Genomic DNA, 14,027 nt, shown 5'->3' on the forward strand with positions numbered 1-14,027 from the left:
TGAAACAAAATTCCAGGGTCTGTTTCTCTTGTGTTTGGTTTTTTAAATTTATTTTCCATTATCAAGTTTTGGTATTTCCTATACAGGATGAGACAAGTGTCAACCTGTGGGAGGAAGCTAGGGCCATGCCTTCTGTATATTTGGCCCTCTCTCTGATTGTCTTTTAAAACATCTTTAGCTTTTTATTTTTAAACAATTATAAGTTCATAAGAAGTTTCAAGGATATGTACATGGAGTCCTTATGTACCTTTCAACCAGTCTCTCCCAATAGTACACTCTTCAGTACACTACCACACTACACTATCAAAACTAGAACACTGACATTGATACAATCCAGAGCTTTTTAAGATTCAACACTTGTCTTTTGGGTATTCTAGGCACATTACATTTCCATATGAATGTTGTAATTATCTTCTCAATTTCTATTAAAAAGCTATTTTAGAATTTTGGTTAGAATTAAGTTGAAACTATAGATGAATTTGGAAATAACTGCCATCTTACAATATTAATCATCTAACCAAAAATCAAAGAATACATTTTAATTTTTCTATGTCATTAATTTATCTTTGCAATTTTTTTGTAGTTTTCAGTGTACAAGTCACTTACATCTTTGTTCAGATTTGTCTCTGAGCCTCACTATTTTTAGTAATATTTTAAATTGCAATTGTTCTTAGTTTCAACTTTCAGTTGTTGAAATTAACTTCCAGTCCGCCCTAGGACTACCATTGGCTGAAACACTGTCTCTTCTAATATATAAATTTCTAATATATAACGTCTAATATATAAACATACAATTGATTTACATGTTGATCTCTCACTCTGCAATGTTGCTAACCTGAATTATTGTAGAAGCATTTTTTTAGATTGACTCTTCTACATATACTCTCAGGTAGTCTTTGACAAAGACACTTTTACTTCTCCCTTCCAATCTGAATGCATTTTTTTTTTTTTTTTTTTTTTGGCACTGGACACAATCGCCCATACAAGGCTTAACTATGCCCACACTGGTGCACATGTTGGTCTCAGATTGTAGTATCCTGCATGTAAATACTAAGAACAACTTCCAGCACTTGAATATCTACTCCTTCCCCCACCCACATACTGGCAGAATTCATGTTGGGAGACTACATTTACTATGAACATACACCCCTCATTTGAAACAAGACTAGGATACACGGGAAAGAATGTTTATTCACTAAAGTTCTGACAGACTGAAGGCCATTATTTCAGATTGTATATGGACATTGCGCAAAAGAACATGGGTTGAAATTTGCCCGGCAATAGCCTAAAAGTAAATGGTCTTCAAGGTGCATATGAAGGAACTATAGGAGGGAAATGGGATAATTAATTATCATTATTAATTAATAATTAAATGTAACTAGCAATTAATAACTAACAACTAAATGTAGCCACACTAGCTTGGAGGGATTTGCGGTGAGACATCTAAAATACTAGGGCATGGTGAGGGCTGGAAGACAAAAGAATGAATCACTTAATAGGAATGGCTGTGGGGAAGGGCTTGAAGGAACCATCCTCTCGCTTCCATGTGAGCCATGAATATTAAACATGGAGAAATGAGGAGGGGCAGCAGATCCATTTGGGATGCATCATCTTCAGGGGATGCTGAAAAAACAACAACATTTGATTTCCTCTATACCCCTTCCCCCCCCCCCCGCAAGCCCAGGGAGTGGGCTGCAGTGGTGCGTTGTGATGTCAAAGCCACCCTAGGACTGCCATTGGCTGGGACGCTGCCTGTATGATCAAACAAAGCTCAAGGGCGTGGCTTTGCCTTGTCACCAGGAGGGTATATATAGGGAGGGCAAGAGCTCTGGGACATCCTCCTGGGAAGCTTCAATATAGCTGTGGAAGTCTGGACTCTACAAGAGCCTACTAAAGACATTCTACAACCAACCCCAATCATGGGACAGTCAACTTCAAGCACCAACGGGGAGAAGAGAAAGCGCTCCTGTGAATCCAACAAAAAAAATGATGAGGTAAGACTGTTAGGTTTTGAAGGGAAGGAGAGGGTGAAAGAAAGATACACTGAGAGGGGGTGGCTCGAACAGCAACACAGGAATATGGCAGACACCTGTGGCAGCGGGGGGCCCGCTTAATGCCAGAGCCCACCGCTGCTTACCGGCTGGGGTGCTTGTAGGTATGGGTGGGAGGGGCCTGGGCAGTATGGCTTCCTGCCTGGCAGGATATTGATAAGATGGTTTTATGATCAGGCTGTTTGGCCCTTTTTCCAGTGGGATGTCATTGTGGTGTTTCTTGGAACTTTGCCCAGCAAGATACGATAGGAAAGTTTCTTTAGTTGGGCCTTTGTCCACCTTGTGTTACAATGAGTAGGCAAGATTTTTTTCCCGGCCCGAACCCCCATGGAATGTTTCACTTTGACCAAGGTCTGCAAAATAGCAGGGGGCTTACTAAATGGTGGTTTGGACTCGCATTCTTGCCTTCTACTTTAGTATAAAAGGAAGAGGGGCGTTGTTGAGTATCTGGCTGCTTCCCGCTGAATGGGGGAGCTGTAATCAGGGTTTGGGTTTTGAAGCAGTGGGTGTTGGACTTCAGAGTTGTTTTCCTGGAGGCACTGGTACTGGACTTGGCAGAGGAGAAGGATGGTATCAATGTGTTGCTGGGTGGCTGCCTGGACAAGGGAGTTTATCCTTCGGGAGATAAAGCGGGACATGGAGGTGAGTATACATGGGCCAATTGTAGTATCAGGAGGAGAAAGATTAACGGCCCTAGGAAAGGGGCCACCTGCTATCTCAGTGTTGAGTGCAGCAGAGATGTTTAGTTCTGCTAACACTAGAATGAGATGTAGAGCCTGCTTATTGTGTGTGGAGGAAGATGAGACAGAAGCTACTAAAAGAACCTGGATGGTCTGCTTGTTAGGCAAAATGTTAATGTTTAGATTAGCAAAAAATTTGTAGGTTATGGCGGTTTAACAAAAGTTGTAGGTTATGGTGGCAAGCCATGAGAAGGTGGGGGTTGAATTCTGCACAAACCCTTTGTTTTAACTTTTATATTTATCCAAGTTGAATAGCTGCCAGCAAGGGTAGCCCCTCTGAGGGCCTGATAGGAAATGGTGCTGGTGGAGGAGGTGAAGGCTGTTTGGTTTTGGAGAGAGAGGGGGAAATGGGTTTTTGTAACTAATAGCCACTGTGGTCCCGACAGGGCAGAAGGATTCAGGTTGCAGTTGAGGGAATTGTTTGTGCATGTTTTCCAGGGAGTGCCCTTGGGTTGGATACACGAAGAGTGGCTCCGGGGTAGAGGGGAGGGGTTGGAAAGAGGTGTGGGAGGGGTTAGTAAGAGGTGTTTTATGGAATCCGACTTGTATCATGTTTAGTTAAGAGGCTATGAGGCGTAGGAGGGTGACAGCCCTGTGTGTGACTGTGTGGGTGGATTTGATGGATTGGGGGGAAAGGTGTTTAGCCGAGCAAGATTATAAACAGGTTTGGGGAATGAATTGGTCAATTGGGTGAGATGCAGGTTTATTTGGGACCAGCTTTATGTGGCCAGGTTGACAGGAAGGGCTGTGAACTACTGGATTTGTGTGGACAAACAAGTTTAACAGTTGGAAGTGAAAGGGAAGTGTGAGTGATTTAACGGGCAATGTGTGAGGCTGATGAAGGGGGCTCAATTGTTAGACATTCAGGGTGGGCACTTAGAATATCCCACAGACAAAGAGGACAAAGGAGAAAGAGGAGATTTGAGTAGGAGTTGACAGCTTGGAAGGTGCCCTGCAGTCATACCTCCTGCATTAGTGTGAGAAATTGGCACGACTATTCAGGGACATGGGGAAGGGAAACCAGGAAAGATCTGAAATAAAGTAGGAGGTAAAATATTGGAAACTGGCAACGGAGAGTGTTATGGACTAGGGCATATTGTATTGGCAACTTCTGGAATTCTTGTTAAGTACAGTGAGGTTGGTCCTGTGAGGGAAGGAGAATAATTTGGGGGGGAACAAATTTCTACATGTGGATCTGGTGCTCTTTTTAGTTTGCAATGGTGCATTCTGTGTGGAAAAGATGTTAGCTTTGCCCCAGTCAGAGTAGTTAGGATAACCTGGTGAGGACTCATCCACTTAGGTTGGAGAGGGGAGGAGGAGGAATCTGTGATTCAGACCCAGTCCCCTGGTTATAGGGACAGGGAGGAGTGTTTTCAGGATGGACGTTTAGGCTGGGTCAGTAAGCATTTGCATACTGTCTTATTAGATGTTGGGTGAGGTGTAACGCCGGCCAAGTATTCCATATAGAAGGGGGAGAAAATACAGGGAGATTCTGGAGGATAAAGGGGCATTTGTACATGAGTTTAAATGGGCTTAAGCTGAGGGGCCTTTGGGAAATGACTCATAAACGCATGAGGAACAGTGGGAGAAGTGAAGTCCAGGCCATTTTAACCTTTAGGGAGAGTTTGGTTAGTTGTTGTTTTAATAAAATTTTTCCTGAAGATTCCGGGTGGTAAGGAATATGCAAAGCCCATTTAATGTTTAGAGCCTTTATCAGCTGTTGGTTAAACTGTGAAACAAATTGGCCCACTGTCTGACTGGATGCAAGAGGGGAGTTTAAACTGGTGGATAATATGGGTGGAGAGAATAGAAGCGATGGTGTGTGCCTTTTGGTGGTGGTAGGAAAAACTTTTATCCATCCAGAGAATGTATCGCCTATTGTCAGAAGGTATAGGAATCATTTTATGGGGGGCATGTGAGTGATGTTGACTTGCTAGTCTTGCCCTGGTAAGTGTCCTCAGGCCTTGCGTGTTGGATGGAGGTGGTTTGATAGCTTCCTGAGGGGAAGTTCGAGTGCAAAGGGAACATGCCTTAGTAATATTTTTGAGATGGGCAGCTATGGTGGAAGAATATATATAACGTTTTTAAAAGCTGGAGTAGGGGCAGTAACCAGCATGGAAATGGTTGTGCACATATAAAAGTACAGAAGGTTTTTTCAACTTGGGCAAGACACTTTTATCATTGAGATCGAACCATTTTTTCCTGAATGACACCAGCTGGGGCAAGTGGGGTTTGATCCTCCTGGGTATATACAGGGTGTATGCTGGGGAAAATGAGCAATAACGATGGGGTTTTAAAGGCTGCCTGCCAGGCTGCAGAATTTGTTGAAAGGTTTTTCTTGAGTACGGCATCTTTAGACTTTCAGCGCCCCTTGCAATGGATAATGGTGGCCATCAGAGGTAGTTTATCCATCCAGCAGCTTATGTGTAAGTTTGCCATTTCTTATGGGGGTTCCTTTTGTAGTTAGGAAACCCTGTTCCTGCCAGATTAAGGCATGAGAGTGTATTTGGAATTGGTGTAAATGTTGACCCTCTTTGCCTTCGCTAGGGTGAGGGCCCTGGTTAGGGCAACTAGCTTTGCCTGTTGAGAGGTAGCATGGGGTGGGAGAGCATTGGATTCTAGGAGTTTATTTTCAGCAATGATGACATAGCCAGCTGCTGGACATGGCTGCCTAAAAGAGCTTCCATTAATTAACCGTGTGTGTGTTCCCTGCAAATGGGCAGCTGAAATGTGCTGGAAGGGGGAGGAGAGGGAGTCTAAGAGGTCCAGACAGGAGAGAGAGAGCTTAGAGTCGGAAGTGTTTACAGGAAGGAGGGTGGCCGAGTTGAGAGTTTTATATCTCTGGAAGGTGATTAGATGGTTACCTATGAATAAGGCGTGTACCTGCTGAAAGCGGGATGGTGGGAGGGATAGAAGAAATTGATGGTTTGTGGGGTCCTGTAGGTAATGGGAAGATGGAATAGTAATGTGTTGGTAGAGAGGGAGTTTCCGTGCCTCTCAGGCCAGCGATGTGGTCACACCCGAGACTTTTAGTCAGAGTGACCAGCCTTGGATGACAGAGTTCAGTTGTTTTGAGAGATGTGCAATGGCTTGCGTGACATCGCCATATGTTTGGCAGAGTAGTCCAAGAGCAAGGCCTTGGTCGGAATATATATACAAAGTACAGGGCTTGGGATTGGGCAGTCCCAGTGCCAGGACAATTAAAAGGGCATTTTTTAGTGTAGTTCAGTTTTGTTTTGTTTTTGTGGGAATTGATGGGGTAAGTTGGGTTTGGGGGTTTTAGGATGAGCCCATGAGAGGCTATGTAGAGCGCCTTGGCCAGCAAGTCAATGTTGGGAATTCACAGCCAGAAGTATCCCACAAGGCCCAAGAAGGAGGGGAGGTCCTTTTTTTGTGTGGGGAAGGGGCATGTCCCAAATTAGCTCCTTTCATTGGGTTGGGATGGTTCCAGAATTAGGGGTTAGGACAAATCCATGTTTGTGCTACCTGAGATTTTGTGGGTTAGGCCCAATATCCTCAATTATGGAGGAAGTTTAAAACCTGAGTGGTGTGTTGAATGGACAGGTTAAGGAAGGGGCTACAGAGAAGGAGGTATCGGAGGGGGGGCACTAGGAAAAAGAGGAAGTTCAGCTAGGTCCTTGATGAGGGCCTGTCTGAATAGGTGGGGGCTATCCTGGAACCCCTGTGGGAGTATAATCCATGTTAGTTGGGTGGACATGTGAGTACTAGGATTTGACTAAGTTAAAACAAAGAGACTTGGGTAAGCTGGGTTTAAGGGAATAGTGAAATAGGCATCTTTTAGCTCCAACACAGAGGAGCGTGTGGTAGATGTAGGAATATGGGAGAGTAGAGTATATGGGTTGCAGACCACCAGATGGATTGGTACCACTGCCTGGTTAACAACTTGGAGATCCTGGACAAAGGAGTAAGTCTTGTCTGTCTTTTGGAAAGCCAGAAAAGGGGTGTTGTGGTGAGAGTTGACAGGCTTGAGAATTTGAGCTTGTAAAATTTACAGATAATAGGTTTTAGGCCCCTGAGCAAGGCTGGATTAAGGATATGTTAAGACTGATGAAGGAAAATGGAGGGGTTTGGAAGAGTTATTTTGACTGGGATGTGATGTGTGGCTATTGGTGGGTTTAGAAACATTCCAAACTTCAGAATTAACAGAAGGTAACAGGGTAGATAATGAAGATGAGTAGGGGAAGAGGGAAGCATTTGGGTGTCAGAGTAAAATAAAAGGGGTAGAATTGTAGGAGCCACATTGCATGGAGACCTGGGATTGACTTAATACGTCCCACCCCCAGATACGTGTAGGGGACTGAGGGATAACCAGGAAACAGTGGGTGAAGGGGGTTGTTGAATAGGTTGTATAATAAAGGACCAGTCTGGGGGCTGGGCGTGGTGGCTCACACCTGTAATCCCAGCACTTTGGGAGGCCAAGGTGGGCAGATCATGACGTCAGGAGATCGAGACCATTCTGGCTAACACGGTGAAACCCCCATCTCTACTAAAAATACAAAAAAAAAAAAAAAAAAAATTAGCCAGGCATGGTGGCGGGTGCCTGCAGTCCCAGCTACTTGGGAGGCTGAGGCAGGAGAATGGCGTGAACCTGGGAGGCAGAGTTAGCAGTGAGCGGAGATCGCACCACTGCACTCCAGCCTGGGCGACAGAGTGAAACTCTGTCTCAATATTAATTAATTAATTAATTAAAGGACCAGTCTGTTTGTGCCTAGAGGCAATTCTATTGATTCTCACAATAGAGATGGAAGAACTGAAAAAGGGTCCAGAATATTCTGGTAAAACTGAGTAACTAGTTGTCCTATTGAGTATCCAATAGGAAAGATATGGGTTTACCAGAGACTGATAGCATTACCCTGGGTTCTGTGGTGGTGATGGCAGTGGGGGCGGTGGACTCCAGGCCCCATCAGTCTTCAGGTACAGGTGGTGAAGCAGGATGAAGAGTTTCACTGAGCACAGGCTGACTTCCAGTGTTACTTGATACCACAGATGGGTCAAGGTTTCCAGCGTGTCCTGGGATTAGGCCAGGCTTTTTCCCAGTGTCCATGTTGGATGCACTTACAACAGGCTCCTGGAGTTGACCGTTGCCAAGTTGAGGAATTCTGTATGCCTTGGGAACCCTGTTGAGTGGCAGCTATCAGCATGTGGTATTTAGCCTGGTCCTTTTTTAGGTTTGGGGTTTTTAGTTCCTCCTCTCTATTCTTAAAGACCTTAAAGGACACTTTGAGTCTCTTTGGGAGGTTTGAGGGCCATCCCCCAGTTTTTAAAGTTTTTTTCAAATGTCTGGGGCTGACTGGGAGATAAATTGTAAATGGAGGTCGATTTTGCCCTTATTGTTATTAGGGCTTAAGGTGGTATATTTAGTTGTGACCTTTGAAAGGTGGGAGAGGAAAAGAGCAGGGGTGACTTTATTTATGCCAGCTAGAAGGCATGATATCATATGGCCTGGTTTCTGTCTGTCTATGGAAATTGCCTGAAAATTCCAACTGGGGTCAGTTCTGGGGACAGCTAGGGTTCCTATTGGGTTACGAGAAGCATCTTGTTGGTGGAGGGTGTTCTCATGGGCCTGGGTGCCAATAAAGATGTGTTCCCTGTCCTCCAAGGTGAGGGTAGAAGAGAAGATGACATATATGTCATGGCAGGTAAGGCCTAAGACTTAGAGAAGTACAGAAATTCCTTGTGGAAGGAGGTAGGATCCATTGAAAAGGAGCCAAGTCTCTTTTCACTATGGGAAAAGTCAGCTAGAGAGAAGGGAACTTGAATTCAGATTATGCCTTCAGCTCTCGTGACCTCCTGCAAGGGAAGGACGTTGGAAGACCTTTGGACATGTGCCTGGTTTTCGGCAAAAGAGGGTTGGGCGTGAGACCTGGTTTGAGGTGGAGAAGGAAGGGGGATGGAGGGCTACAGTAAGGGGGGTAGAGGAGCTGGATCCAAGGAGAAGGTGGAGGAAATGATAGTGGGCAGGAGGCAGAGGAAAGGGTGTGTTGGCCAAGTTGAAAATTAGAGGAGGAAGACTTGTCCGGAGGAGGAGGCATTTTGGGGGGTTTCTCCTTGAGGAGGAAGATTTGAAAAGGTGAACAAGATTGGCAGAGAGGGAGAGTGAGCTGTGAAGAGAGATAAGCAAAGCACTTCAGATTATTTACCATTGTGTTGGAGAAAGTTTTTTAGATTATGTTGAATTTGGAAGTTGAATGTTCTGTTTTATGGAAGAGGGGAGTGTATACTCTGGATGGGAGTGAAAACCCCTGAGGAAAGTGAGTAACCTGGAAGGCAGTGAATACCCCAGCGGGGAGCAAGTACTCCAGGGAGAAGTGAATACCCCAGAGGAAAGTAAGTACTTGATTCCACCTGGAAGAAGGGACCTGGAGAGTCGGGGCAGCCCCGTACTATTTATGCTCCCCAGAGGCCAGAGGGGCCAGAGTGGCAAGCATTCTGAGGCTGTCCCCTGAGAAGGGAGGCTGTGGTCACCTGGTGACTAGGGAGACCTCTCACCCAGCACTTGATTTTTTTTTGAAGGACCGGCAGAAATAGAGAGGAATCCAGAAAGAGGAAGCGGGAGACTCACCCACAAACTGAAGCCCAGTGTTGGATGTGATGTCCAGCAATGGGGGTGATCCTTGCTGCAGCTGCCCAGAAAGGGGAAGGAAGGGGGAAAAAAAGGTGGAGCGTTTGATCAATATCTGGAGGTTATCCCAGGTCTGGAGAAGACTAGAGAATAAGGGGAACCGGACTAGGAACAGGGAGATCACTCATGATCTGGAAGCAGGCCCCAGTCTGGTTTGTGCTGCTTGCTGCTTTCCCAGTTGCAAAAGAAAACTTACCCATTAGAACCCAATCACCATTCCAGGTTTTGACACCAAAATGTTAGGTTTTGAAGAGAAGGTGGAGATGAAAGAAAGACACACAGAGAGGCACATGGAGAGGGGGCAGCTCAAACAACAGCACAGGAATATTGCAGACACCTGTGGAAACGGGGGACCAGCTTCATGCCAGATCCCACCGCTGCTTACAGCCTGAGGTCCTTACAGGTATGAGTGGGAGGGATCTGGGCAGTACGGCTTGCTGCCTGGCAGGATATTGATAAGATGTTCTTATGATCAGGTGGTTTGGCCCTTTTTCTGGTGGAATATCATTGTGGTGTTCCTTAGAACTTTGCCAAGCAAGATATGATAGGGATGTTTCTTTAGCTGAGCCTTTGTCCTCCTTGTGGTCAGGTGGTTAAGCAGGATGTTTCTCCCGGCCTGAACCCCCATGGAATGTTTCACTTTGACCAAGGTCTGCAAAATAGCAGGGAGCTTACAAAATGGTACAGTTTGGACTAACAGGTGACCCTACCCATGCTCCTTTTCTTCTTCCCCATAGATCCCTACCCTATGATTCCATCTTGTTCTTCTCTGGCACAAACCCCTTCCTCAACCTGCATTCCTTCTCATAAAGCCCCCCTTGCTATCCAGTCTCTATCCTATTCACCCAAAATAATGTCTTTCTGGCCTCTCCCTGTTTTCTTAACAGATACAGGAGACACCAAACAGGGACTTAGCCCCTGAACCGAGTTTGAAAAAGATGAAAACATCAGAATATTCAACAGTATTAGTGTTTTCCTACAGGAAGTTTACGAAAATAAATTCAAATCAACTGGAGAATGATCAGTCCCGAGAGAACTCCATCAATCCAGTCCAAGAGGAGGAGGACGAAGGCCTAGACTCATCTGAAGGATCTTCAGAGGAGGATGAAGACCTAGACTCATCTGAAGGATCTTCAGAGGAGGATGAAGACCTAGGTTTATCTGAAGGATCTGAACAAGAGGACGAAGACCTAGACTTATCTGAAAGATCTTCCGATGAGGATGAAGACCTAGACTCAGCTGAAGGATCGTCAGAGGAGGATGAAGACCTAGACTTACCTGAAGGATTTTCACAAGAGTATGAAGACCTAGGCTTATATGAAGGATATTCACAGGAGGATGAAGACCCAGACTTACATGAAGGATCGTCACAGGAGGGTGAGGAGGACTAGTCAAACATGGAGAAACCAAATTGAACAAATCCTCACCAACAATGGCAATGATTACAATAAAACCAAGTTTGAGAAGTTGATGGCTGTGTATATCTCTGCCTGTTTTCTGATGGTGGGGAGGGAGGAAGGGAAGGGAAGAAGTAGGCATTTGAGAAGGGAGGGATATGAGGTCCTGTAGGGTTGGTGGACAGACCCACAGGTTGACAGTTAGCCAGACATTGTACATAAGTCCTGGGGGATAACTGATTCCTAAAGAAAATTTTCTGCTTAAAATTTTATCTAACAGAAAGTGGAGATGTGTATATGTTCATGCAACTGTGCCCGGCAGCACATTGTTCTGCTGAATGTACATATCAACGGTATTCCCATCCCCTTTCCATTTTATATTTTCCAAGGTTAGAAATATATGCTTTATAAAGAGTAAATGTTCTGTGAAATACAAAGCACAATACAAAAGAAGACAGTAGATGTAGGAGTAATAAACAGCAGGAAAGCATTGCTTATAATGAAGTGATTGAAAAGCCCATTCTAAAACAAAATGTTCAATGCATCTGAAATATCTATGTTACTGTTTTAATGACCTCAACAGTCTTTAATCAAGATAAGTATGCCTTAGAAATGTGTTGATATCTGCAAAGTGTGAATATTCAAAATGGCCATCACTTGGGAAAAGGAAAGTAAGACACTCTAAGTATAAGGAGCTTTTTTCCACGGAATGAGAACTGCAAGGTGGTGGGAAGGGTTAGGTGTGATGTAGTGAGATCATTTTTAGGAGAATGTGTCTATTATCAGCTTTATAACACTTCCATTTTGCATTATAATTTCCTGAAATTCATCATTTAATTAAGACTATAGATTTTGATTACAATGCTTTTTAAAATGTCAAACAGTATAATATTTATAGTGAAAAAGAAAACTGCTTGGTGGATACACATCGGTTAGCAGGAAAAGAGACCACAGGCATTCAGCATGGAGTCACCTGTCGAAGGGGTTTTAGTTTCTGTCTTTGAATTGACCTTCATATACTGCCTACCTGTTGAGAGTTCAGGGGATGTTGGAGAGATAATTAGGTGAAAAAAGAAGGTCTTCTCAGGATACATGAGGGAGATAAATAAAAATGCAGGAGCAATTACAATTTTAGTTATTTGTAATTGTTGTTTACTAAGTCATAACATTGTCATTGATAACATGAAAAAGGAAAACATACTAAATATCAATAGACAAAAACCAGTTTTCTTTTCTCCAACCAAATCCCTAAATACCTAGCACTGATTTCCAGAAAAAAATACCCCAAATACCATCTTTGGAATAAAAGAATATTCTTTGAAGTCGTTGGACCACGAGGTAAAAACAAAAAAATCCAAATGCTTTTTTTCTTACTCTTTGATATGTACAATTTAAAGTATTTCTCATTGAAAACTAATATTTCCATCCAGCACGAGACATTAAATAATTTTTCATATTAGGATGGTAAGAAAGGATAACACTCTTTGGCCCTAGGCATTTCAGGGGAAAAAAAAAAGATAAGGTGAGAGAGGTGGAGCAAGAAAAGCAGAATAGAAGGCCGCACAGATCAGCCCCCTCGCAAGGACACAAATTTAACAACTATCCACACAGAACGAAACACCTCCATACGAACCCAAATCAGGGGAACTGTCATAGTACCTGGTTGTATCACTGAAAGAGGCGCTGAAGAGTCAGAAAAAACAGTCTGAAATCGCTGAGCCCACCCCTTCCCTACCCTAGGCAGTGGCAGTGTGCTGTAAAGAGCATCTCTGGAAGCTGGAAGGGCAAGAGCACAGCAGTTGTGAGACACAGAACTCAGCGCTGTCTCTTACAGGAGAAAGCAAAACCAGTCCAAACTTAGCTGACTCCCACCTGAGAAGGGAGCATTTAAACCACCTCTAGCCAGAGGGAAATTTCCCATCCCAGTAATCAGCGGGGCTGTGGAGGGGTGCACATGATCTACCGAGATACCAGCTGGGGCAGCCAAGGGAGTGCTGGCATCGCCCCACTCCAGCCCCAGACCGCACAGCTAGCAGCTCCATGAAAGAGTCCTTCCTTCCGCTTGAGGATAGGAGATGGAATAGTAAGGATCTTTTTTTTTTTCTTGCATCCTGAATACCAGCTCAACCACAGCAGCACAGGGCACTCACTGGTCAGGATTGTAAAGCCCCTGCTCCAGGCACTGGCTCCTAAACAACATTTCTAGACACACCCTGGGCCAGAAAGAAACTCGCTGCCTTGAAAGAAATGACCAAGCCCTGGGAGCATTCATCACCAGCTAACTGAATAGCCCTTGGTTCCTGAATAAACAGTAGCGATACCCAGGTACTACATCGAGGACCTTGGGTGAACCTCTGAGACATACTGGTTTCAGGTACCAGCATGGTAAGAAGGCAGTAGAGTAAAAAGTGGGCTACTGGGGTCCCGAGTTCCAGGACTTGACCGTTTGACAGCAATTCTGGACCTGCCCGTGACCAAGCAGGTGCCCACTGCCCTGAAGGGTGAGTCCCAGGCCTGGCAGCATTCACCATGAGCTGACTTAAGAACCCTGGGGACTTACGGGAGCATCAGTGGTAGTGTTGCCGTACTCTCCATGGCCTGTAGTGGGGGTGGCTACAGGGTGAGGCTGCCCTGCCTTTGGAAAAGAGGGGAAAGTGTGGGAAGAACTGCTTCTTGTGGTTTGAGTGTCAGCTCAGCTGCAATACAATAGTACACCAGGTCTTTAACTCTAATCCCTGACTCCTGGATGACACCTCTGAACCCCCCTGAGGGAACTCACTGCCCTGAAAGGAAGGACACAGGCATGGCTAGCTTTGCCACCTGCTGAATATAGAGCCTCAGGGCTTTGAGAAAATATAGGCAGTAGCCAGGGAGTGGTTATAGCAGGATTTTGGCAAGACGCAGCTCTGTGCTAGCTTCAGGTCTGACCCAGCACAGTCATAGTGTTGGTGGATACAAGAGTGCCTGTATCACTCCAGCCCCAGCTTTAGGTGGCTCGGAACATGGAGAGAGAGACACACAGTTTGTGTGGGAGAAAGTAAGGGAAGAGAACAAGAGTCTCTGCCTGATAACCCAGAGATTTCTCCTGGATCTTTTCTGAAACCATCAAGGTGGTACCTCCAGAAGTATGCATGAACTGCAGCATTACTAGGCATGGGGGGACCCCTAAAGCAGATACAGTTTAAAACAAAACCCC

The 14,027-nt window shown here is 44.9% G+C and overlaps 1 protein-coding gene across 1 annotated transcript; it reads left to right on the top strand.

Annotated features, from left to right (window-relative positions):
- The first annotated feature begins 1,919 nt into the window (after positions 1–1,919).
- On the top strand, positions 1,920–10,825 carry LOC104659093 (sperm protein associated with the nucleus on the X chromosome N2-like). The gene is made up of 3 exons (XM_030926410.1): positions 1,920–1,994; positions 10,322–10,745; positions 10,785–10,825. Exons 1-3 carry the CDS (start codon positions 1,920–1,922, stop codon positions 10,823–10,825), a joined length of 540 nt encoding a protein of 179 aa, XP_030782270.1.
- Positions 10,826–14,027: the final 3,202 nt, after the last annotated feature.

The sequence above is a fragment of the Rhinopithecus roxellana genome, unplaced genomic scaffold, assembly GCF_007565055.1.
Source record: "Rhinopithecus roxellana isolate Shanxi Qingling unplaced genomic scaffold, ASM756505v1 contig2858, whole genome shotgun sequence".
In the NCBI taxonomy this organism is placed as follows: Eukaryota; Metazoa; Chordata; class Mammalia; order Primates; family Cercopithecidae; genus Rhinopithecus; species Rhinopithecus roxellana.